The sequence below is a fragment of the Globicephala melas genome, chromosome 2, assembly GCF_963455315.2.
Source record: "Globicephala melas chromosome 2, mGloMel1.2, whole genome shotgun sequence".
In the NCBI taxonomy this organism is placed as follows: Eukaryota; Metazoa; Chordata; class Mammalia; order Artiodactyla; family Delphinidae; genus Globicephala; species Globicephala melas.
The window spans coordinates 152,560,470-152,585,108 of record NC_083315.2 but is presented as its reverse complement, the minus strand read 5'-3'; the positions used below and the strand labels follow the sequence as shown (position 1 = coordinate 152,585,108).

General features: G+C 51.2%; 1 protein-coding gene and 1 pseudogene across 8 annotated transcripts in view; one reads left to right on the top strand and one right to left on the bottom strand.

Moving 5' to 3' along the window:
- Positions 1 to 24,639, bottom strand: part of ADCK1 (aarF domain containing kinase 1) — a 112,102-nt gene that overhangs the window by 36,388 nt on the left and 51,075 nt on the right. For 7 of the 8 annotated variants that reach the window (XM_030831906.2, XM_030831913.2, XM_060295119.1 and 4 more), the window contains one exon: positions 3,588 to 3,746. The exons of the other annotated variant lie outside the window; for it this stretch is intronic. In XM_030831906.2, the coding sequence (XP_030687766.1) occupies positions 3,588 to 3,746 (159 nt within the window). The remainder of the gene's footprint in view (positions 1 to 3,587; positions 3,747 to 24,639) is intronic. 8 annotated transcript variants of the gene reach the window in all.
- On the top strand, positions 22,712 to 23,711 carry LOC115839652 (ATP-dependent RNA helicase DDX19A-like; annotated as a pseudogene).

Here is a 24,639-nt window from a genome sequence, read left to right as displayed (position 1 = left end):
CGAGACTCACAGTGCACTTGCATCTATGGCTGTTCCATAGCTACTGACTGATGCTTCAGAAAACTAAGGTTTCCAGGTGGCTGCCCAATGCCACTCGGCAACCCCGCTCCCGAGTCCCGGTCAGCTCCCTTTTCCACTGCACCCAGCAATATTCCAAACCTTCATTTCCCCGCTCAAGCCTCCATGCCACCTCCTACCCCCTCCTTCTCAGCAGATGGTCTTACCTCCTACTTCAGAGAAAAAATAGAGGCTATCAGGCTGGTACGACTCAGCTGTCCACTTTCCCCACCTTCCCCCTCTGCCCCACTCACTCATCTGTACCCAGCCTTACTACCTTCCTCTAGCCTCAAGCAAAGGCTGCCAAAGCCTAACGTTTCCACCTGTGTCCTTGGAGCCCAATCCCTCCAGGCCCCTCCTAAACCAGATCTATCGGTTACTTCTCTCTCCTAAATCTCCAAGTCTCCGGCTCTGCTGCCCCTTCCCCATCAGCTACAGCCTGCCCCAGGTCCCCGCCGCTAATCCTGTGCTCTGCTCTAACCACTATACTCACCCTCCCCCACCATCCATGGCTAAACATGAAAAAGAGTAGTCTACATTAACCGTCTCTGCTCCCTGAGGCCTCAATTCTCTTCCACCCCACTCACCCCACTCTCCCTGCTCTTCCCAAGAACTCTAAGTCGCCAAACCCAAAATACTCTTTCCAGAGCTTCACAAATTTATACTGCATTTGACAACATGCCGTAATTCTGACAGATTATATTTTCCAAAACGGCTGCAACAATACCTCCCCCTCTAATGCTCTTCTGGAACCGTGCCACTCGCCCATCAGGAGGTAGAGTCTATTTCCCTGCCTCTTAAACCAAGGGGGACTTTGTGACTCTTGATCTTACCAATAAAGTACGGAAGAAGTAACCTGCGTGACTGCCACGGCTAGGTCATAAAACTATGATGTGCTTTCAGCCTTATTCTCTTGGGACACTCCCTCTTAGAACCCAGCCACCATGCTGTGAGGAAGCCCAACCAGCCTTGGAGAGGCCTTGGTGAGGGTCTAAGGCCCTGACCCACAGCCCCGGCTGAGCTCCCAGCCAACAGCCAGAACCAACTTGCCAGCCGTGTGAGTGGGTCCTCCTGTTGCAGTTAAGCCACCCCAGCTGGCGCCAAATAAAACAGAGATGAGTCTCCCTGCCACACCCTGCCCAGGTTGCAGAGTCATGAGCAAAATACACGACTGGTGTTTTCAGCCACTGCGTTTTCAGGTGGTTCATCACGCAGACTAGTGGTTGTATCAGTTGGGATGCTAGATAACTGACAGTGCTCTCTTCTCTACATTGTTCTCATTGGACGTAGCTGCTCAGTCCTGGCTCTCCTCTAATCCCTCTGACCATGCCTTCTTAGTTCCCTCCGGATCTCATCCTCCTGGGCATGATGCTCCTCACAGCTCTTTCTTTGCCCCCTCCTTTTATTTTTACTCTATATAGCTTTTCTAAGTCATCTCAGCTACTGCCCCAGATTCAGCTCCCATGAGTCTCCTTGCTGATAAATCCAGAATCTGTATTTCCAGCCTGAATTGCAGACCGACAGAGAGATCCTGATCTAAAACTGCTGACGGCAATGTCTTACAGAACAGAGTTGCTCCGTCACCCACTCCACTTGCTCTGACATCCATCCCACCCCCTTAATCTCATAAGAAACTACATTCCCCAGGCTCCCTTGCCAACCGGCTTCCAGCTAGGTTTGGTGGAATACAGGGGAGTGGGCGGGGGGAACAGGAGGAGGTGAAACACCCACTGCCTCAAACAGCATCTGTGGCTCCAACCCCAGGTGACAGGCCCGAGGTCTGTGATCCACTCCCCTCAGGTGGGCCCAGCACCTGGGCTCCAGGGAACCACCTCTCCTCCTTGTCCCTCCACCTGGAGGGTGGCAGTGGCTTCCCACTATTGGTGACTATCTCACCATTCCACTTGGCTTCTCAGCAATTCCATGCCCTGTGAACCCCATGTTCTGTTTTAAATTCCCTCTGAAATACCTAGAGCAAGTTCTTTTTTCCCCCAACTGAATCCCGACTGATACACATCGTTAAAGGCACCTAAATTTAATCATTTAAGCCAGAAACTTACAATTTGTTTTCATTTTCATTCATACCAGTATTTCCCCCCATCCCATGTAAAGCTGGTCACAAAGTCCTGATGATTCCACCCTGTGAATCCATGCCTCTCCTCCACCCCCATTACACTGCCTGGGTTCGCATCATCTTTTCTCTCTCAGACCAAGGCTGCAGCCCCTCAATTAGTCTCCCTGGCTACAGTCTTTCTGCCTTCCAATACATCCTCCAGACTGTCAACAGACTTTTATTTCTAAGGCACATCTGATCACGACATTCCCCTGATTAAAATTCTTAAATGGTTCCCCACTGACTACAGAAGAAAATCAGATCTGCTCGGTTCCACAGTAAATACGTACTTACTATGTATACCATTCTGCGCCTGAGCCTGGAATACGAGGCCCTTCATGTTCTGTCCTGCCTACCTTCCCAGCCTCATTTGCACCCACGCCCAGCTCGTTCCATCTGAACCAGCTGAAGCTCTCCAAGCACACCCTGCTCCCCTAAGACTCAGGGCCTTCACACAGGCTGGGTCATCCTTCCCCTGCCCGGCTGTCTCGTGGGTGCCTTGGTGAAGCCCCCCTGATGCCCCCAACATTCCAGGCACAGGGCTCCACAGCACTCTGCAAACACCCCTTTGACGGAGCTCATAGTCAAGGGCTGTTTTGTGTACAAGCCTGTCTGCCCCACTAAATGGGGAGCTCCCCTGAAGATGAAGATGCAGGTCACTCACTCTTGTGTCCTATGTACGTGTTAAGTTTAGTCAAAGTGAGCTGGAAGAATAAACTAAGTGTCCAAAGTGAGGAAAGGGAACCAAGGAAAGGGAAAGAGAAAAGGAAGGAGAGGGACAAGCTGGCAGGGTAGGCAGACTGCTGACCTCCATTGGGGGTGCTGGCTACCGCCCAAACCCTGGTCACTCACCCTTCTTCCTTGCTCCAGGCATGGAGCTAGAAAAGTCCAGAGGCACAGTCCCCACTACAGCTGTCCCAGGGCCATTTTAGGGCAGACACGTTTTGTTCATTCAAAGCAAAGTATCAGGGAAGCAAATGTGCAATCTGCATAAATATTTCTATGTGATCTGCCTGTCATTTCCACATCCCTTGACTGACCACATGCTCCCTTTTGTTATAATTTAACAAATTAGGAAGTAACTTTTTCTACCTCCAAGGAAGTCACCTGTGGGTCGTCTCATTTCTACAATATCCCCCTGAGGTCTCCTTGGCCCCAGCAGCTGCCCACCGTGTCCTGAGACCACCCACAGACAGTTCCCAGGAATGAATCAAAAATCAAGCAACCCTGCCATGGGTCCCCTGGTCACAGCGCTGTCATGACACCTCCTTTGTGGTCTCAAGCTCTCCTCTTTCACTCTGCTGCTCAAAGGGCCACACTCCAAACTATAGGCCTTGAACCGGTTTCACTGGGACTGCCTGGATCCCAGGGAAATGTAGAACGAGTATGAAGGAAGGGGAAGGTGGGAGGCTCTCACCTCCATCAGAAGAATGTCCTTTGAGCTCTGAGCCTGCACCTTTGGGTGCTGGACCTTCACGGCCACCGTCCGCCCATCATGCAGCACCGCCTTGTGGACCTGGGCCAGGGAGGCAGCTCCCAGAGGGGTGTCATCAAAGCTCATGAACAAATCATGAATCTGTCAAGAGTGGAGAGAGGACAGAACAATTAAGATGATGCAATTCAGTGAGAGGGGCCAGGCGGATGGGCCAGGGCCAGCACTGCCCAGTGCCCCCAAGACAGATTTTCTCCTCTATCAATTGCTTTGCCTGGGCCCTTTAGTGCCACGGAAATTCACACCAGCCACCAGGGCAGGGAGTGAGACAGAAAACACACGTGGAGGGTGGGTCTCATACCTGTGCAGGGGTACCCTGAGCACCTCCATTTAAAGCCAAAAGAGTGCCATCTCGAGTGTTCAGAACCGTGCGTCATCCACCTATTTAATTACTCACCATTGTGTCTCCGAGGCTCTCACATATGGATATGATCAAAAGTTAACAGAACCTGGGTCCAGGGCAGCCCAAGCCCGGGGATCCGATGGAAGATGTTCCAACCCCGCCAATCCGGAAAGCTCAAGGAAGCCCAGGCTAGAGGCTCCAAACCCAACAGCTACCACTTGTCGCTGCCTGAGCCTCAACATGGGTCCCCAAGTCCACTCCTGACCCAGCCACCTGGCAGAGATCTCTGCACACCAGAGCCCTGCTTTTGGTCTTCAGGTGTGATGCCACCCCAAGTACCTTGGGCAGATCCCTGCCCCTTCTGCGCCTCACTTTCTCTGTGAAATGGAACATATACCCCTTACTCTTCCATCTTCTCTTCCCTTCTTCCTCCCCTCCTTCCGTCTTAGAAATGCCATTTCTCCTGAAGGAAAGGTCTGTCTGACTTGAGTGGTCAGATAGATGGTCCAGACATGAATATTCTACCAGATGGGAAGAAGGGCCCCAAAAGCCTTTTGCAAAATTGTCCAGGTCTGAAATTCTCATCCCCTCCATTTCTTGAATTCCCTGTATAGCCTCACAATTCTGGAAAGGCCAGACATTCACTCACACACACACACACACACGCACGCACGCACGCACGCAAATGTGCATATGTATGCCACGTGCCTCCGCTCCTTCTCACACCACCCAGGCTCTCATGCTGAGGTCCACTCAGTCCGTGCCCCTGCTGCCTCTCTTCGTCCCCCTTCGGCAGCAGCCACTCCATCCTACCCCTCAGCCCTCTCCTCTCCTTGGACTTCAGAGGTCACACGACCCACGGCCACCACCCCATCCCTTTGTTTGCTAGGCTGCACCGTCACTTTGCTAATCTCATCTCATAAATCACTCCCTCCAGTCCTGTCATCATTTTGGTAGCTTTCACTAACTCCATGCCATTTATCAACATCCTGCGGGGGCCAAAGGTCCAGGCAACACGGGAGGGGCCTACCCTTTTCTGTCACGGGAGATGGGTACAGACTGGCCTCCCGTCCCCCTTCTTCCTTATTGGGTATTTATTTGTACCCCTCCTATTGCCCCCTTCCCCAACTTGCCTTTTTCCCTCCCTCGTGAGTTCTGGGCTCCCTAAGGGCCAGATTCTTCCCACTTCATCCCCCTGAATCAGCCTGGGTCTCTCCACACAAGAACGCTTTATCCTGGACCTGGGCTTAGACTAAGAACGAAAGGGCCGTCAGCCCTATAGCGCGTTAGAACATCAGCTCCAAATAGGCAGCAATTTTTTTCTGTTTTGTTTGCTGCTGACTTCCCTACAGTTAGAACAGGACTGGAACTAGTCAGTGCTAAACAAATATTGTTGAAGGACTGAACCCACTATTCTTTCTATCGGAGAGGGACTGTATCAACTCTTTCCTCCTTCTGAAATGGCTGGACCATCCTACTCCCACACTGCTACTATTCCAAAGGCCTCACACATAAAAGCACATGTCACGAGTGGGATTTACCTAGGTGGGCTCCACCGGTTACTCCAGAGTGGGGTGAGACCCTGGCCTGATCATTCAGAACCCCAGGTACCTCAAGCCACACTGATTACATCAGAGATTGACCCAAGTGGTCCAATCAGACTCAATTGTTTTACTTTTGCTTAAACTGTAGAAGTGCTTCTCCTTCTTTCTGCTCAACTTGAAGCTGAAAATTGAACTTGAAGCCTGGAGCTACCAGGGGTCACACAGTAGCAACAAAGAGGAAAGCAGAGTCAAGAGAGAGAGTGAATCCTGGTCACAATGGCTGAGCCCCTGGTCTAGCCATGCCTGGATGCCCACCCTAGAATATCTTTTTTTTTGCTGAAGGTAGTTTGAGTTGTTTTCTGTCACACACAACTGAAGGGGCTCTGACTGACACACTGTGTTCTCAGGCCCCAGCAGGGATAGATGAAAGAAACCTGGGCATGGTGCCCGGTACCCCCAAGAGGCCAGTACATGAGAGTTCCATTTCCTCCCCACCCTCTTGCTGGGACTGGGATCCAGGAACCGAAGGGAGATGGAACTTCAGCAACATTCCTGTCCGTAACATAATGAGATCAACACCACTTCCTTGGAAAGCCTCTGGTAATTCCTGAAGGAGCACCAAGGAGAATGTTTTCTAGAGAAAAGCTGTGAACTCAGACCCTCACCTCCGGCAGCTAGGATGGGCAAGGGGACCTGGGGGTCATCTGACCCCGCTCCCACCCCAAGCCTCCGCCTGGCTCCCTGGGAACACTTGCTCGTTCTCTGAGAAGGACAACCAGTCTTCAAATCAGAGTCATTGCAGGGACGCTGCAGAGTCACTGCAACTGAAGAGTGACGTGGCATCACTAGGGCTGTGTGGCAGGAACAGCTGCCAGGAGCGCTGCAGGGGGCGGGGAGGCGGGGGGAGGAACGCGTCAAGGCAAGCATGTCCCAATCTTCAGGGTAAGAGGAAGACTGGTCCCCCATATCCCCAGGGAATGGGGAGGGGGGCCTCCCACAGTTCCCTGCTCCCACCAGGGGTCGGGGGGGTCCCAAGATACCACCAAAGCCCAGGTGCCCATTCAGCACCCTGAACGAGGCCCAGCTGTGAGGACTTGCCCAAATCCTCAATTTGACCAGTGGAAGCAAAGAGGCATGGCAAGTGAGGATGCACTACCCGCTCGGCGCAGGGAAACTGCTGGGCAGATACCCCGCCCACCCCACCCCATCCATGCACTCCCACCACCTCCGGGGGGCCCCTGCAGCCACCCTCTTCCCCTTTATCAGGAAGCACGTCAGACACCCACACCCTCCTGTGCTTACACACACTCACACACAACACACACACACAATTATTGATTGCTAGTGAATGTTCCTAGCCGGCTTATAAAAAACCGTAATTAAAGATTGGGGCTACAGGCTGTAATTAAATATGAATAAAGTATCTCTAAATGGAACCTTGATTCAAAGTGTTCGCTGGAAGTACTTTATGCTGATAGAGAGTAAGGAAAAATAGACCCTGTCCCGAAAGCAGAATTTTACCCCTCGTGCAGCTGAAACAAACGTCACCCCCCTCCAATCAGGCCTCATCCCCCAGACCTTTAGCAGAAAACCATTAGCAGAAACAACTTGCAGCATTTGCAGCAATTAGATTCAAGCAGGGCCCTCAGCTGCCTCCAGTCACTCGCAGAAACCTCTCTCCCCTTCTAAGGCTTTCTTTCCCCTGTTCTTTTTTTCTCCCTCTGGGTCTGGCGGCAATATCAATTAACTAAAACAACTACATTTTAAAATGACGTTATGTGCTTTTTAATTACTGTCAGCCCATGATTCAAATATATCAATGTCCCTGTCTGGAAAAGGAAAAATAATCAGGGAAAAAGTTTCTCTAGCTTTGTATGGTCTGGGGTGTGTGTGTGTGTGTGTGTGTGTGTGGTGTGTGTGCGTGCGTGCGTGTGCATGTGTGTGTGTGTGTGTGTGTGTAAGGGGTGGGGAGAAGGGCAAGAAGAAATTTGTCACCTCCTAGGGGCTTAGCTCACCAGGGGCTCAGGTTAAGACTTCAGCACGTCTATATGACATGATGGATGTTAACTAAATTTATTGCAGTAATCATTTCACAGTATATGTAAGTCAAACCATCACGCTGTACACCTTAAACTAATACAGTGATGGATGTCAATTATATCTCAATAAAACAGGAAGAAAAAAAAATGTCAGCAGACTGCCTTCAGCTGGGGTCCAAGAATCAAGAGACCACGTGACGTGATGCCCTAGTACTGGGCAAAGTGAGAGACCCTCCAGAAAATCAACCAGGAGGATTCCCATAAAGCGAGGTTACCGGGCAATGTTTCCAAAATGCCACGTTAAGCAGCCAAGCACTGGCCAGGTCCTCACTCAGCCCAAAATAAGGAGGCCGGAAGTCAGGACCTTCTAGAGAAGCCTCAACATGACCCCTGGGGGGAGTTTCACTTGGGTCTCTTAGCCAGCCCCACCAGAGCCTGCAGCCCAGGCAGCCCCAGCCTCATGGGGACTGGCCCATCAGTCACAAGATGGGGGATGTCCCAGATTTTCCAAGATGGTCCAATTTCAAATACTCTATCCTGTTGTCCCCATGCTCATTCACATCAGACATATTCTGGATTCAGAAACGACATCACCAAAAGATAATGCTAAGAAATCCAGCACACCCTGAACTGGCCAGCTCCACATGTAGACAGAAGCAAATCCAGGCCTTGATGCCAAGGCCAGGCAGTTCCCACTTAGGAGCCAGGAAGACTGCCCAGGGCACCTAAGTAGGTTACCATGGCATCAGCAGCAAACAACATCTGGCTCTCAAGGTCTTGAGATGGCCCAGCCCACACCTGGCTGGGTGCCAGCAGCCATCCACTGCTGCCTGATGGGGGGAAGGACAAGTCCCCGTGCTAATGAAGTGGCTGGAGTGAACCATACCCACCCCAGCCTGAGGCAGACAATAGAGCTCTAGCTCGCTAGGACTCTGCCAAAACACTGATGTCTGATGTCTGCCTTGGGCAGAAAATCCATCCCTCCTCTCAGCACCAGGAACCCCGACACCTCACAGTCACCCTATCCGCTGATACCCCATTTTGCTGCAATTCCTGCCCCTCAAGTAGGGGCTGGACTTAATGACCCACTCCTAGCAAACAGCACATGGAGGAAGTGACGGTGTCCAATTCCCAAGACTGTCACCAAGATGTCCTCCTTGCTTTCTCTCTTGGAATGCTTGCTGGAGGAAGCAAGCTGCCATGTCACGAGGACACTCAAGCAACCTGTGGAGAGGTCCACGTGGTAAGGAACCCAGGCCTCCTGCCGACAGTGGGCCATCTTGGAAGCAGCTCCTCCCTCCCCACTCAGGCCTTCAGATGACTCTACCCCAGCTAACATCTTGACTGGAACCTCACGAAGAGACTAGCCAAAGCTATCCAGTACCTCCCAAATTCCTGACCCGCAGAAACTGTAAGATATCAAATGTCTGTTGTTTTAAGGCACTAAGTTTTGGGGTAATTTGTTATGCAGCAATAGCTGATTAATGTAGCCCAAGCACACCCTGCCAGACATCACGAATCAATCACAGCCTTCGTTCCTGCTGGGCCCAGATGATGCCTCAAAATCTCTCTCAACCCAGTGTTCCACGCAGCCGCTACCAACCGACAAAAGTTAACGTATGAAATGAAACCAACCTGCCATTTCTTAGCCTAAGCCAATGGATATTTACTGCAGGCCCATCAAATGACAAACACCATGCTAGGAACATGGGCCAACAAAACAGGCAGTCCCTAGCCATGAGGAGACCTTGGTGCAGCCGAATGTCCTACTAGAAAAAGGCAACAGCCTCTGAAAAACACACCTGCATTTTAGCAGTACCTGCTGGAGAGAGTGCCCCCTGCCCAGTACTGCTTAACCCAACCCTGAAAGGACCTTCAGGCAAGGTAAGAAGAGGGGACCCCCAATATCGCCATGTAGACCCTGGGGGGTCAGGGGAGGGGACAAGGCATCCAGGTGTCTCTCCGTCTCCCCACTCAATAGCTGCCCTGCCTCAAGGTGGGTGCAGCCCCATCTCCAGCTTCCCACTCAGAACAATTTATTATAATAAAAATCGTAATGACAATAATAGCTCAAGGACACCTAGAACCTGTTTTCCATGGAATCTGTGTTATTTCTGGGGTTCTAAAAGATCAAAGTGTTGGTTCTGCAGAGCCATTAGCTATTGCTACTGCCAAGCTAGGCCAACAGCAGAACCTGAGGCCCTTCTCAACAAGGGTCCTCCCCAGAAATTACAAAACAGCATTCCTGTCTAAGTTCTTGCAAGGAGGCTGGCACGATGCTAAACTCTTACCAATTTGCCGAAGAGCCTCCAGGTACAGGATAGTCATCTACCTGGCTCTGCCGAGGGCGTCACAGGTCAGACCAAGCTTCTTTCCTCCTGCGGGATGGTAACAAGTAGCTGACAGAAGGAGAAGCAAGAAGCCAGGAGCAGCCCACCCTAGGATGGCCATGGGCGTGCTCCCTGGGAATGCCCACCTGCTGGTCAGGACAGTCGGATCTGAGAGGCAGCAAGGCATAGTGATTCCAATGCCAGCTCTGGGTCAAACTGCCCCTACTCAAGTTCTGGCTCCAAGGTGCATCAGCTTCGGCAGTGACATAATCCCTCTGTACCTCAGCTTCCTCATCTGTAAAATGGGAATTTGGGTACCTACCTCATAGAGTTGTATGAAACAACATACATAAAGGGTCTAGAATAGAGCCTACAGAAGACCCCCAATAATTGTAGCAGGAGTAGTGGGTGCCCCATCTGATGCCTCCATGAAGAGGACACAGTGGTCTAATGAAAAGAGCACTGGACAAGGAGGCTCTCAGGTCTGTTCTGTCAGTGAGTAAAAGCCACCATCCTCTTTCACCCAAAGACTCCTAACTGGTCTGCCCACTCATGTTCCTTTCTGTGCCAAGCCCTCTTCCCCATGCAGCTAAGGTGAGTTTTCCAAACATAAACTGATCACGTCACTTCTTGCTTCAACTACTTCACCAACTTCCCAGGGCCAAAATCTTTAGCACGACCCACAGGGTCTGACCCTGCCTACATGTCCTGCCCCTTCTCCTCCCTCTGCCCTCCCCAAGATCCATCTGCCCTGAAGAGATGGACCCTTTTGACCACCAGCATACTCCCTCACTGCCCAGGGCCTTTGCACGTGCCATCCCCTCTGCCTAGAAGGAATGAATAGGAATTCTTCATCGAGGGAATTCCTACCCATGCTTCAAATCACAGCTCAACTGTCACCTCCTCAGGGAAGCCTCCCTGTGTACATTCTCAGAGTTCATTGCCTTCCTCAAGAGCAATTACACAACTGCACTTTTGCCTCAATTTATATTTGCTTCATCTCCCTCTTTCCTTCTAGATGATAGACTTCTGTTTTGCTCAGCATTGCATCCAAGGCACCTGGCACACAACTGGTGCCCAGTATGTATTTCCTAGTGAATGAATGGACGTGAGGTTTGATTTCCCATCCTCTTTCTGGTGAGGGGACTCCAGGCCTTCCAGCTTATCCAGGATAGCTAAAACACCTCCCGGAAGTGGCTACAGTTCCCTCAAGGTGGCTGGGCACTTCGAGAGCTGTGGGTAGAGGGACTCTATGGAAATGTTGTGATAATAATGATTAATAAAAAGCAGATAAACACCCAGTGTGGCCGGCCAGCCCGGAAAGCCATCCATTAGATCTGTCATTCATTAGAGGTGGGGGAGGGCACAGTCCAATCAGATCTTCTCAGTTTAAGCAAACCTTCTGTAAATTGTAGGCTGCAGGCACTGACATTTGATAAATTATTGTTCATAACCCACCATTGGCTGTCATAAATCTAATCTTTCAACATTTCCCATCTTAATAACTTGTCCAGCTGCACAGGGTGACAGGTCTATGTCTCTGCCTGTGACAGAGATCTCTGGGGTAAAGATACCAGAGATCCTAGGCAGTGCTGTATGAAGTTGAGGACTCCCACAGCCAGGGCCCCACCAGGGCAGGCATCCCCTGGGTGATCAGAGTACAGAGGTGATGAGCTGTCCGTGGAGCTGCAGAGCGCCCGTGAGTCAAGTGCTCACACCCCATCCCAGGGTCCAGAGACGGGTGGTGCCAGGAGCTCAGACCCAAGAATCGGGCAGGTTGAGCTCTACACCCTCCACCGCATGCCTGCCCATGTGAGGACTCTTCCTTGAACTTGAGCTTGGTTGGAATAAGGGATGTCAAGATATCTTTGCTCTGCAGGCACTGAATGCTCAACCATGGGTAATTCCTTGTATTTGCATAATATCTTGCTCTTATGTAATTCTCAACCCTCTCTTAAGGTTAAGGTAGAGGAGATACAATCACCCCCGTTGTACAGAGTAGAATATATTCCCTAAAGGTCATTCGTTTATTCATCCAACAAATGCTTATTGAGTGACTACTATGGGCAGGGCCCTGTGCTGGTCAGTGGGGACTCAGTGGGGAGTGAGTCCAAATTGGGTACGGCCACCAGCCTCCAGAGTTACTACAGGAACATGAAGTCCAATAGGGAGACAGGAATTAATCACGAGATCACAAAGAAAGATAAATGGCCAGCTCTGATAAGTGCATGAAGAGAGAGGTAGCTGGTACCATAAGAGCCTGTGTCCAGAGGATTAAACCCAGGCTGGGAGAACTTCTTGGAGGAGGAGACAAAGAACTGAGCTCCGAAGGATAAGGAGCCAGTTCACTAGTTAACTAGCTGAAGAAAGGAAAGAGGAGCCTTCCAGGCAGAGGGGACAGCCTGTGTGAACCATGAATAAGGGGAATAAGTTATGGAGACAGCAGAGAGCCAGACAGAAGATGACCACCAACTCCCAACCTGGAATCCAGGCCCACTTGGGCTCCCCGGGTCTCCCCCTGGTTGAGGAGGTCCTCATTCACAGCTCATGCCCACGGTGGAGAAAGCCTGGCCACAGTGACTCGCATTCATACTTCTAAAACCAGATGGGCTCACCCTCACGAAACCCCAAAGGCCTTCTCCCAACAACCTTCAGGTGTTCCTACACCCAAAAATATAGGAAGGGAAAAACTAAAGGGCTTCTCTGGTGGCGCAGTGGTTGAGAGTCCACCTGCCGATGCGGGGGACGCGGGTTCGTGCCCCGGTCCGGGAGGATCCCGCATGCCGCAGAGCAGCTGGGCCCGTGAGCCATGGACGCTGGGCCTGCGCGTCCGGAGGCTGTGCTCCGCAATGGGAGAGGCCACAACAGTGAGAGGCCCGCGAACCGCAAAAAAAAAAACAAAACAACTAAAGCCTAAGCATTCTTTGCTTATAGCGGCACCATTTGCTGTCAGGACAGACTTCCTTAGCCTTTGGGAGGTGGCGAAATAACACACAGCAAATGAGCCCAAGCTATGTTCCTATGCCTCAGAGCCCCAAACAAGAGGGTTCACGTACCAAAGCCCTTGCAGTCTTTCTATAACACCTGAGCGTGTTCCATCCAATAAGAAGTTTCCCAGATTTACTTTGCATGTGACAGAAGCAGTGCCCAGGAATTTTAGAGGGAGGTAAACCCAGACTTGCTGGATCTACGGGGAAGACAAAGCTCACATTTGGCGGAAACATGCACACGCCTGGCTAACCCTATCTGCCAACATATAGCCAAGTGGCCTTGGGCAAACTGCTTAGCTGCACTAACGTTCTGCAAATGGGAGTGATAATAATGCCCATTGGTAGGGGAGTTCTAAAGGTTAAAGGATATTATGCATCTAGAGCAGGGGGCCAGGAAACTATAGCCCATGGGCCAATCCAGGCCACTGCCTGCTTTTCTGTAGCCCACAAGCAAAGAATACTTTTTTACATTTTTAAGAGAGAAAAATCAAAATAATAATATTTTGTGACATGTGAAAATTACGTGCAATTCAATTTCCATGACCATGAATAAAGTTTTATTGGGACACAGCATGCCCATTCATTACTTATTGTCTATGGCCACTCTCATCCTGCAACGGCAGAATTAAGTAGTTGCAACAGAGAGTGTGTGGCCTGCAAAACCTAAAATATTTACCATCTGGCCCTGTGGTAGGCAGAAAAATGGCCCCCTAAAGATGTCCATATCCCAATCCCCAAAGGTGTGATGAAGGTAAGACTCTTGAGATGTGGAGAGTATCCTGAATTCCCATGTAGGCCCAATGGAACCACAAGGGTCCTTATAAAAGGGACGCAGGAGGGTCAGCGTCAGAGCAGAGATATGACAACAGAAACAGAGGTGAAAGGACAAGAGAGAGAGAAAAATTTTAAGAAGCTATGCTGATGGCTTTGAAGATGGAGGAAGGGGCCACAAGCAAAGGAATGCCGGCAGCCTGTAGAAGCTGGCAAAGGCAAAGAGATTCTCCCACAGAGCCTCCAGAAGGAACGCAGCAGCCAGCACCTGAATTTCAGGGCTTGTGACCCACAGGACAACAAGATAATGAACATGTATTGTTTTAAGCCACTAAATTGGTGGTAATTCGTTACAGCAGCAATAGGAACCTAAAACAGGCCCTGAAATAGAGCATTAGTGTAACACTCTCAGTACAAGTCGGGTTTTATTGTTTTGCTGCATTTCCCAGGACAGAGAAAGGGCTAGAAAGCTGGGGAATGTGACAAGAGGTTGCACAGGCAGTGGGGGGAACACAGGTCAAGTGCAAACCCTGAGATGTGGAAACGGGAAGGGCACATAACTGCTTCCAGTTCTGCTGTGCCAGGTGGCACAGTCCTGTCCTCACCCGCTTCCCAGGGCAAGGCGTCCTCTGCTCCCCCAGCTGCCTCCTACATGTCATTCCTTCCCAGCCCCCAGGCCAAACCCTAAAACCTGCTTGGCTGAAACAGCATCTTCCCCTCTTCCCAAGGAGCTTCAGTCCTCACGCACAACTACCTGTCATCGGCTCACACACCAAAGATGGGAGGAGCAGTGGGGGCCCATGAGAGACCCCTCATCACAATGCTGATGACACAGTTAATTTGCAGAAGCTGTTCCAGCTGTTGAAGTAACAGCTTCTCCTACAAAATCCGTTACACACACACACACACACACACACACACACACACACACACACACACGGCCCTAGAGCTCACGTCAGATCAGGGTATGTTTTTAATATCTGGAAACCAGGAACCCAATGCTGGATCCCAGCCTCTCAATGCTGAACCCCAAATTACTCAAACCCATGTGGACTCTCTGGCCTTCTCTGACCACTAAGGAGAGAGGGAGCCACTGTGCAAACCCCAGCCCTGTAGAAAGACCCTTCCCCAAACTGTTTGCAGGCTGACCTGCTAACACACTCTCCTCACCGTTCCCTCCAGTGCTGTGGTCAGAACCCCAGGAGTCCACTGTGGCACCTCCCTCTCCCTGCCCCTCCCCCCACGTGATTCATCCTTGAGTCCTGTTGATTCAGCCTCCAAAGCACGTCTGTCCATGCCTCGTCCAAGTCACCATCACCTCTTGCCTGGACAACCACAGGAGCCTTGTAACTGGTCGCCCAGTTCCACCCTGATTCCCTGAAAGCCTGCAGGCTGGACTGCGCCGTCCTCTGCGGGGAGCCGCTCAGTGCCAACCTCGGCTGTCCCGAACGGGCCCAGCACCTCTCCAGCCTCACCTTCCAGGGTGTCTCTCTGTCCAGCCACTACCACCCCTTATCTGCCCCCAGGCAGGTCCACTGTCTTCCCCACCCTGAGGCCTCTGCATTCTCTGTTCTCTGTGCTGCCTCCCCTTCCCCTAATTACCCTCTGGCCTCAGCTTAATCCTCACGTCCTCAGAAAGGCCACCCAGCCCCACACTCAGAGCACTCCTCCTCTGTCGTGGCATTTATCACAAGTGTCTTTAGATTTTCACTTTCCTGGTCGCTTGTTTAGCATCTGCCGTCCCCACAACTGGATCATGAGCACCATGACGGCAGCTTGTTCATGCACGTAACCCCCGGCTCCCGCACAGCAGAGCTCAGTAAACATCTGCTGAGCCAATACACGAATCAGCAAAAGATTGGTGACGTCCTGGAAGGGAGGCGGAGGGTCCACACACGGGACCCCAGCCTGTGGGGCAGCCACACCACCCAGGCCCAGAGGTACAGGCTCCCTGGTCTGGCTCAGATCCAGACGCCTCCCTGAGATCCTCAGCCCTGCCTCTGCCCGTCAGCTCATGCCTCTCCACCTGCCCAAAGGCCTTCTCCAGGCCCTTCTGCTCGTTCTCCTTTTACAGCACTGAAGTCCCACTCAGGTTTCTCCTCTTTCAGAGAGTGTCCTAACTCACCCCTCCCTAAGACCCTATTCCCTGATTCCAAGAACACCTGAGAACTGTAGCCCAAACTTCAGAGAACTTTCTCTCAGCCTGTCTTAACCTCTCATTAAGTTACATCTACAGCTCATCCTGTACCTAAAATACAAGCTCCTCCGAGATGTCAGAGTTGTATGATGTCAATAACTCAAGGAGAGCAGCCCACACAGTACCTTTCTCTGACTCTGCCCTGCTTGTACTGCTGTGGAATGTGTTCTGTCCTCCGAGTAGGGGGGTCTAACCCCACCTCTGCCACCAACCAGCAGCGTGACCTTAGGGAAGTTGCTTCACCTTTTCTGGGTCTTAATTCCTCACTTGTAAAAGGAGGTGTCAGGGTACTTGATCTTTGATCGCCCTGCCACTTCTATGACCCTGTGACACTGACCTTCCATCCAATGCTCCCCTAATTGTTCCCCAGCCCATCCCACCCTCTACACAGGCATGCACCCATGCACACTACATCCAGTTCTCCACCTGGAGTCAGCTTACCCTCTCTGGTCTCTCTCTCTCTCTCTCTCACACACACACACACACACACACACACACACACACAGAGTCACCTCCAAAGTGGCACAGGCCAGGCAGCCAAGGCACCACTCCTTGAAGCTGGGCCCCTACAGCAGAACTCACCAGGGGAGCCTGGCCCGGGACATGGGCTTGTTCCTAAAGCTCCATGAATAAAGAAGCAGGCACAGCTGGCCTATTCATAATCAGCATAAAAAATTGATTAGCCCTTTCCAGATTAAACATTATTGTTTCAACGATGAACATAAATCAGGCGGACGTGGAGGGCTTGCCTCCCTCTGCTGCCAAGGAGCAGCATCAGGTAGACAGCGAACAGGGGCAGTGGGAGGAGAGGGGGGCTCCTAGCTGGAGAAGTCCATGGGGGAGCAGCCCACTCCCCCATCACCAGCCCCTGCCTGCACACACATAGGGGGAGCACCTTGTCCAGAGGTGAGATGGAGAGGAGAGCCTGATGACCTCCCAGCAGGCTCCTTAGAGCACCTCCTCAGCTACCATCTGATTGGCTCTCGAGGTAACATAGGCCCAGGGCCAGCCCAGGGCTGAAGGCAAGGGGGAAGACTGGGGTGATGTCAGAGGCAAGAGCGTGGCCCTCAGAGGCAGACTGGGTCCCACAGGCCCATCAGCACAGCCTTGAACCAGCCCCTCGCCTCCATGAAGGGTATGCGTCTCTGGAGTCAGACAACACTAAGGTTCAGTTCCCAGTTGAGCCACTGTCCTGCTGTGTGATACTGAGTAAGTTACTTAGCGTCTCTGAATCTCAGTTTCTACATCTGGAAAAAATGGGGAAAGGGATACCTACCTCGCTGAGCTATCGTGAGGACTAAGTGAGACCTTGTGTTTGAAAACACATGCTAGGGAAGGAGAAAACACTTAATAAACATTCAGTTCCTTGACCTGCCAGGTTCCCCATCTGCCTGTCCCGCCTCCCAATCAGGAATGCTGGGAGAATCCATCAAATGCCAGAAGTATGAAACCTTGTGAAAAGCACAGGGGTCCTTACAGAGAACAAGGGAACGCAGTGGTTAGGAGCTTGGGTTCTGCAGTCAGCCCTGGCTTCTGCTCCTGACTCTGCCTGGTACTCTCTGTGTGACCTCAAGCATGTGACTCAACCTCTCTGGTCTTGGTTTGCTCCTCTGTAAAATGGGAATAATAATAGTACTTCCCCTCATAGGGCAGCTGTGAGGATTACAGGAGATGATGCCTGCAAAGTTTGCCAGTGTCCCCCCATTCCCTCAGATCTTTCCTCCCTCTCTGGCCTGATTTGCAATTCTCTGTATTTGCATCTGTGCCTGAGGACTCCTCCTCCAAAGCCGCAGGAATTAACAGCCCTCTGGAGCAGCCATCACTCAGGAAGTTAGAAAGCTGGTGTATAAACACCCCACCCTCTCCTCTGGCTGTTGAGTGGGATGATTCTAAGGTGACTGTTTAGCACCGTTTCCCAGTCTCCCCACAGCATTAACCTTCATTCACCCACTGGCGCAGCTGGTTTAAGAGCACACAGCCACCGGCTGACTTCTCTTCCCTGGACCACGTTCCCACTTCCTACTGGAAGACCCTGAGCTTCCCACAAAACCACTTGCACTGGAACCCTTTTCTTGGAGTCATATTCTGGGAACCCCCAACTAGGGTGAGTACCTCTCACGCCATGAGCACTGGGCCAAGGTTGGCAATTATGTTCACTGTAGGATGGGACAGAACCTGGGACTCCTCCAGATCATCGCTTCTCCACCAGCCATCACCAGTAAAGACAACTGCTTGGCTCACATGGAGACAGAAACCACTGCGAGCACATCCAGCCGGCCCACACCACCAACCCCAGCCCTGAGGGTTGCAAGTGGAGACCCACCCCTTCTCCCTGGGAAGGGGAGGAAAGGCCACAATTTCATTCAAGGAGAAGATGAGGACCCTGCAGTCCCTCCAGCGGTCCCAGAGGGCATGGGGTCAGCTGTCCGGCCAGCTCCTTCAAGAGCAGTGACCGTGGCATTCATCCTCTGGCTTGTAGCCTCCTGACTCACTGCCCAGCTCAGGACACTTGCTCGGAGCTCCAGGGGGATGGCGAGAGAAGAAACTGGCCCTGCCCAAGCCCCAGGAGACAGCTAAAAAAAGGCTCTGTAGGGAGAGTTCACCTCTGCCATATGCGGATGATGGAAAGAGCCCCTTCCCACAGCTCCTGCCTTGGGCCCCTCCATCCATCCTGCAATGTTGGCTAACTCTGCCCGAAATGTCTTTTTCCATCAGTCACGGGAGCTTGCACACACGTACGCACGCACGCACACACACACGCTATTAGCTGATTTGACTTAACATTACTTCCTGGGGCCTGTGGCCACCCCCTAAAGCCTACACATGAAGGCCCAACACTTACGTCCACTCTAACGCCCTCCGAGAACCAGTCCCTCCTCAGGGCTGGCAGCTGGAATGCAGGAGGGGCAAGGCCTTAGGCAACAGAGTTCAAAGCCTGGCTCTGCTTCCTTTAGCTACGTGACTGTGGCTGTTACTTAACCTCTCAGGGTCTCTGCTTCCTCATATGGAAAACTGGAACGGCAAAGTCTATCACACTTGCAGAATTATCGTTAAGGGTTAGAAGCAATATCTGTAAAACATCCTGCCAATGTGTACTACACAGCAAGTACCAAATAAAAAGAAACCAACATTATCATCCGCTGACATGAACATCTCCGGTTCTGCTGGCCGTACGCATCTTTATGCCTTCTTCTGCCTTGCTGCTTCCCACCCAACCCCAATTCTAAACCTTGGGGTTTAAATGAGGGGGGTAATTATCTTACAGACCCCACCTCCTCCGACCACAGTGATTGGTCCGTATGGAACAGACAACTGTATTTGCTAATTAGGGCTACCACACCAAATTACCACTAACTGGGGGGGCTTAAAACAATGGAAATATTGTCTCACAGTTCTAAAAGCTCAGCTCGTCTGCAGTCAAGGTGCTGGCAGGCCTGCGTTCCCTCTGAAGGTTCTAAGGGAGAATGCTCCCTTGCATCTTCTTAGTTTCTGCTGTCTGCCAGCAATCTTCAGAGTTCTTCGGTTTATAGTTACATCACTCAGATCTCTGCTTCCATTGTCACGTGGTGTTCTAATAAGGACGCCAGTCATTGGGGACCACGCTAATCCAGTGTAAACTCATCTTAAGTTGCCTAATTACATCTGCAAAAACCTTATTTCAGTCTCAGGTTCCAGATAGACATGAATTGGGGGGAAGAAGGGGGACACTTTATTTTATAAAATGAAACTAGAGTGGTGGGGGGCATTCCTCCTGGGGCCACAGATGGAAAGAGGTGAGGCTGAGAGCTTCCAGTGCCAGGTGGTCATGGAGGGAACATGAATGAAGCTGACCTGCAGGAAGAAGTGGAGAGACAGAGAGAAGAGTCTGGGAAGAGCTCCCCAAAGGCTCAACTCCACCCCAAGCCTTCCTAAGATGTGGTTACATTAGACAGGACACCTGTCTTTTTGCTTCAGCTCGATCAAGTTGGGGTTCTGATCCTCACAACCACAAAAGACCCAAAGCACCCACCTGTTACGGGTTGGTTTGTGTCCTCTGAATACGCAGGTGTTAAAGTCCTAAGCCCCAGTTAGGGGGTTAGAACATGAACTTATTTGGAAACAGTGTCCTTGCAGGTGTAATTAGTTAAGATGAGGTCATGCTGGCATAGGGTGGGACCCCTAATCCAACATGACCGCGTTTATGAAAAGGGGCAATTCAGACACAGAGACAGACACACACACACACACGCGCGCACGCACGCGCACACACACACGTGCCCACACACACACGTGCACGCACACACACGTGCCCACACACACAGGGAGAACGCCAGGTGAGAGCGAAGGCAGAGATCAGGGTGAGGCTTCTACAAGCCAAGGAACACCAAAGATTGGCTTCCAAACCCCAGAAGCGAGGGGAGAGGCAGGGAACAGATTCTCCCCGACAGCCCTCAGGTGAACCATCCCTGCCGACACCTGCACCTTGGACTTCCAGTCATCAGAACTACAAGACAATAGAGTTCTCTTGTATAAGTCATCCAGCTTGTGGGACTTTGTTACGACAGCCCTAGCAAACTAATACACCCCAACGAAGTTCCCTGTCATTCCAACCCCACTGGTCTGCTCTTGGCACAAAACAAGCTGTGGTCAGCCCTCGCCACCACACTGCCCGGCCTCACGTGCTGTCGTACTTTCCCTCCTTAAATCTTACTCATCCTCTAAGGCCCAGCTCAAGGCCCTCCTCCTCCAAGAATCCCCTTCTGAACTTCCCCCAAACTTTTCCTTCATCAGCCCCACAGGTGAGGCCTTGATTGTTCTCTAATTACTCCCTCTGTGTATGGTTTTGTCTGCCTGGCTTTGGCGGTGGGGGGGGGGGGGCGGGAGGGAGTGACGTGGCTTTGACATTTTCTGTATCCACCACAGCACTGGCACAGAGGTAAGAACCTATCAGCTGCTCAACAAACCTGTATTTTCTGAGTGAGCAAAGCAGCAAGTGGTCGCCCCAAACTTCCTGAGTCAGTGAGTGGGACCACCATGAGCTGAGGCCCTTTCTTTCTCCACGGAACAGCCCAGACACAGCAGCTAAGCAGAGGGTTTGGGCACCACCCTGCAGGACAGATCCCAGAGAAGGGGAGCACCCCAGGCATGGCCTGTGGGCCAAAGGTGAACTGGTAAGCGCAAGGGTATAATCTCCCCAAAGCACAGACAAGGACTGATAGAGGGATACAAAGAAGAGAATCCATCCCTTTGAGGGATGAACTTAGGAAAATACAGCTTCCTGAAAGTCCACAAGAAACTACAAGGTCCCAAGTAGGGTGGAAGCTACCTGAGGCCCTCTGGGTTTCGCTGAGAGCAAGACTGGCCTCGTTTCCTGTGCGGGGTCTCTCCTTCTGGGCACTAAGCTTCCAGCCCTGAACAGAACAGTCCAAGAGCACTAGCCCTGGATCAGGAGTCATGAGACCCAGGTTCTAGGCCTACTTCTACCACTAAGCAGCTGTACCACCCTGGGCAAGTTACTTCTCCTCTCTGAGCCTCAGTTTGCTCACCTGTGACAAACTGGGGTTGAACAAGATGATTTCTAAACCCTTACAACGCATGAGTTAGTGACGCTCTTGGATAACCTGTGTCTAAAGCAGCTGCCGCTGGAAGATGAGGGCTGAACGAGAAGATCCAGTGTTTGTCAAACCCCAGGGAGATCCAAGTACCAGGCGAGGTGCTGGATATAATCTGAGGGTCCCGTCTTATTGCTTCAGTTCTTCCTCCCAACCTCATACATGACAACCACAGCTAACAGCTACTGGGATTCACCGCACGCTGCGCACTGCATTTTACATGGGTTAATCTTTCAATCCTCATCACAGCCCTATTAATACAAAGGTTTTATTACCGCTCTTGTTTACAGATGAGGAAACTGGGGCTCAGAAAGAACTAATGATACAGTTAGAATAGGGCAGCATTTGGGATGTGTGCAAGGCCCTCTGAATTCAGAGCCTATTCTATTAACCTTCATGCCACGCTGCCTCAGAAATGATCCTTTTGCTCCTTCTAGAAGCCAGACCCTGACTGAGCCTCAGCCCATAGTTTATTTTTTTATTTTATTTTTTTAAGACTTTTTTTGATGTGGACCATTTTTTTTTACATATATTACATGTATTCTTTTTTGCCCCTATTGGTATACAGATTGCTCTGCAACCTCTTCTTCACATTTAATAATGTATTTTGGAGATTGTTCCACATCAGTTCCTAAACAGTTTTATACTTTTGTTGGTGTCATCCATTCGGTGCGTCATATTTTGCTTAGTTATGTTTTAATGAAAGCATATCCTTGCATATATGTTATTTCACACATATTCATGTACATACAGGATGGATTCGTAATAGTGGAAGCACTGGTCAAAGGCTACATGCATTAGTAATTTTGATAGATGGTTATATCAGTTTCAACTCCCACCAGCTATAGTTTGAGAGTAATGTGTTTTTTTCAATCAAAGAGAATTTGTACTTAGGAAAACTGTCTACACAATTAGAATATCTAACAAAGCAAAAAATCACTGGGCCAGGATGCTAGGACTCAAAACTACCAATTTATAAGGAAATCAATGAACCATGAGTGAAGGGATGGTATAAAAAGAATAAGTGTTATGCTAAAGAGAAGGAATTGGGTGATGGGGAATTACAGGAGGGAGTAGAAAAAGGGAAACTAACACTCATGGAGGGTTGACTGTGTAGGATTTAATCCTGACTACAGTGCAGTGAGATAGGTGTCATGCCCATTTTATAGTAGAAGAACACAAAACTTTTGGGTAACACCCCTGTGGTTGGAAATCTGGAATTAACTTGTTCTAGCTCTGGAAGGATGGGCAAGGAGGCTTTCATTTTGAAAGCGGGTTTAGCCACGGAAGTACCCACAGAACACATCTTGTCTCCACAGGGGAAAGAGGTCAGAAGATCGGTGAGCACATTGTCATTGGCACCCCGGGACCGTTCTGGACTGGTGCTCCAAGCTCAAGTTCATTGACCCCAAGAAGATCAAGGTGTTTGTTCTGGATGAGGCTGACGTGATGATGGCTACTCAGGGCCACCAAGATCAGAGCATCCGCATCCAGAGGTAGGAGCTCCTGAGCCAGGAGGAGCTTCTCGGCCTCCTGACCCGCAGCATCGTCTCCTTCTACTTCACCCTCCTCTTCTTGCCCCTGCCAGGTTCTCTACTCTGCAGCTTTCAGAGGCATCTGTTTGGTGGGCCATTTCCATGTCGCACTGACCATACCCCCGGGTTGTGGAAGGAGACTTAGGGACTCTACCACCACCCGTCCCTGCCCCACGTCTGCTCCTCCCTCCTCCCTGCAGTGCTCCTCCCTGCTTTGCCACCTTCCTGGGGACGCAGGTCATCCAAGCCTGGGGAGGCTGTGCTTCTGTTCCTTGCAGTGAAACACTGGGTCGGGGTCATGTCAAACACCTGGGCCTTCCCTTGCAGGATGCTTCCCAGGAACTGCCAGATGCTGCTTTTCTCTGCCACCTTCGAAGACTCTGTCTGGAAATATGCCCAGAAAGTGGTCCCAGACCCAAACATCATCAAACTGAAGCGCGAGGAGGAGACACTGGACACCATCAAGCAGTATTACGTCCTGTGCAATAGCAGAGATGAGAAGTTCCAGGCCTTGTGTAATATCTACGGGGCCATCACCATTGCTCAAGCCATGATCTTCTGCCATGTGAATAGCAGCGGCAGCAGGAGGAGGCCTGCGGGGCAGGAGCTCCCCTGGAGGGTGTGGCCCTGCGCCCTCCCTCTCAGCCAGTTCCACTTCGTGCTGGGGGACCAGGTTCCTTCCCTGTGGCTGTGTGTCTTGGACATGTGACAGGGATGTGCCTCACTCTCAACAAGCATCATTCCAGCGCGTAGCTGCCCCAGCATTACATCATGGCTCCTAGCGATAGGCACATGGGGGCTTCCACTGTGTTGCTGCCCACGGTGAAAATACCAGTCCCGCTCCTCTCTGAGCCCAGCTGAGACTCACTCAGGATGTATACCTATCTGCGCCTGACCGATAAAGGAAATGTGAGGTCTAGCTCCCTCGGAGGTCCAGAGCGGTTTTGATGTGGACCATTTTTAGAGTCTTTATTGAGCTTGTTACAATATTGCTTCTGTTATATGTTTTGGTTTTTTGGCCCACAGGCATGTGGGATCTTAGCTCTCTGACCAGCGATGGAACCTGCACCCCCTGCATTGGAAGGCAAAGTCTTAATCACTGGACCGCCAGGGAAGGCTCTCAGCCCGTAGTTTAGATAGCCCCAGATGCACCCTCGCCCAGCCCTCCACAGGCTCATAGGGGAACGTCCCAGGGAACAAGGGGGCCAGTACCGAGCCAGGCGCAGAGCTGGCTACCCCAAGGACCCCAGGCCCTACAACCCCACACCACGATGTCCTACGCTGGATGGAGTGTCTCAGCGCGTGTTATAATCCATTATTAAGCATCTTTTGTGTGCCAAGCACTGGACAGAGCTCTGAGGAAACCCCTAGATGAGTGGGAAGAGACCTGCCATCCTGAGAACATAAACCGAGCTCTGAGATGACCAGACGACCAGGCTGAAGTGAGAGGACCGCCCAGTTCAAGGGGACAGGGGCATCTGAAGTAGTTCCACAAGTCAACCCAACCACATTACTAACACCTACTCTGCGCAGAGCCCACACGAGGCCTCGTAGGGGACTCAAGATGGAAAAGCAACGGATCCTAACACAACAAAGAACTGCAACGGGGGAAGCGCAAAGGAGCCATTAATCCTGAC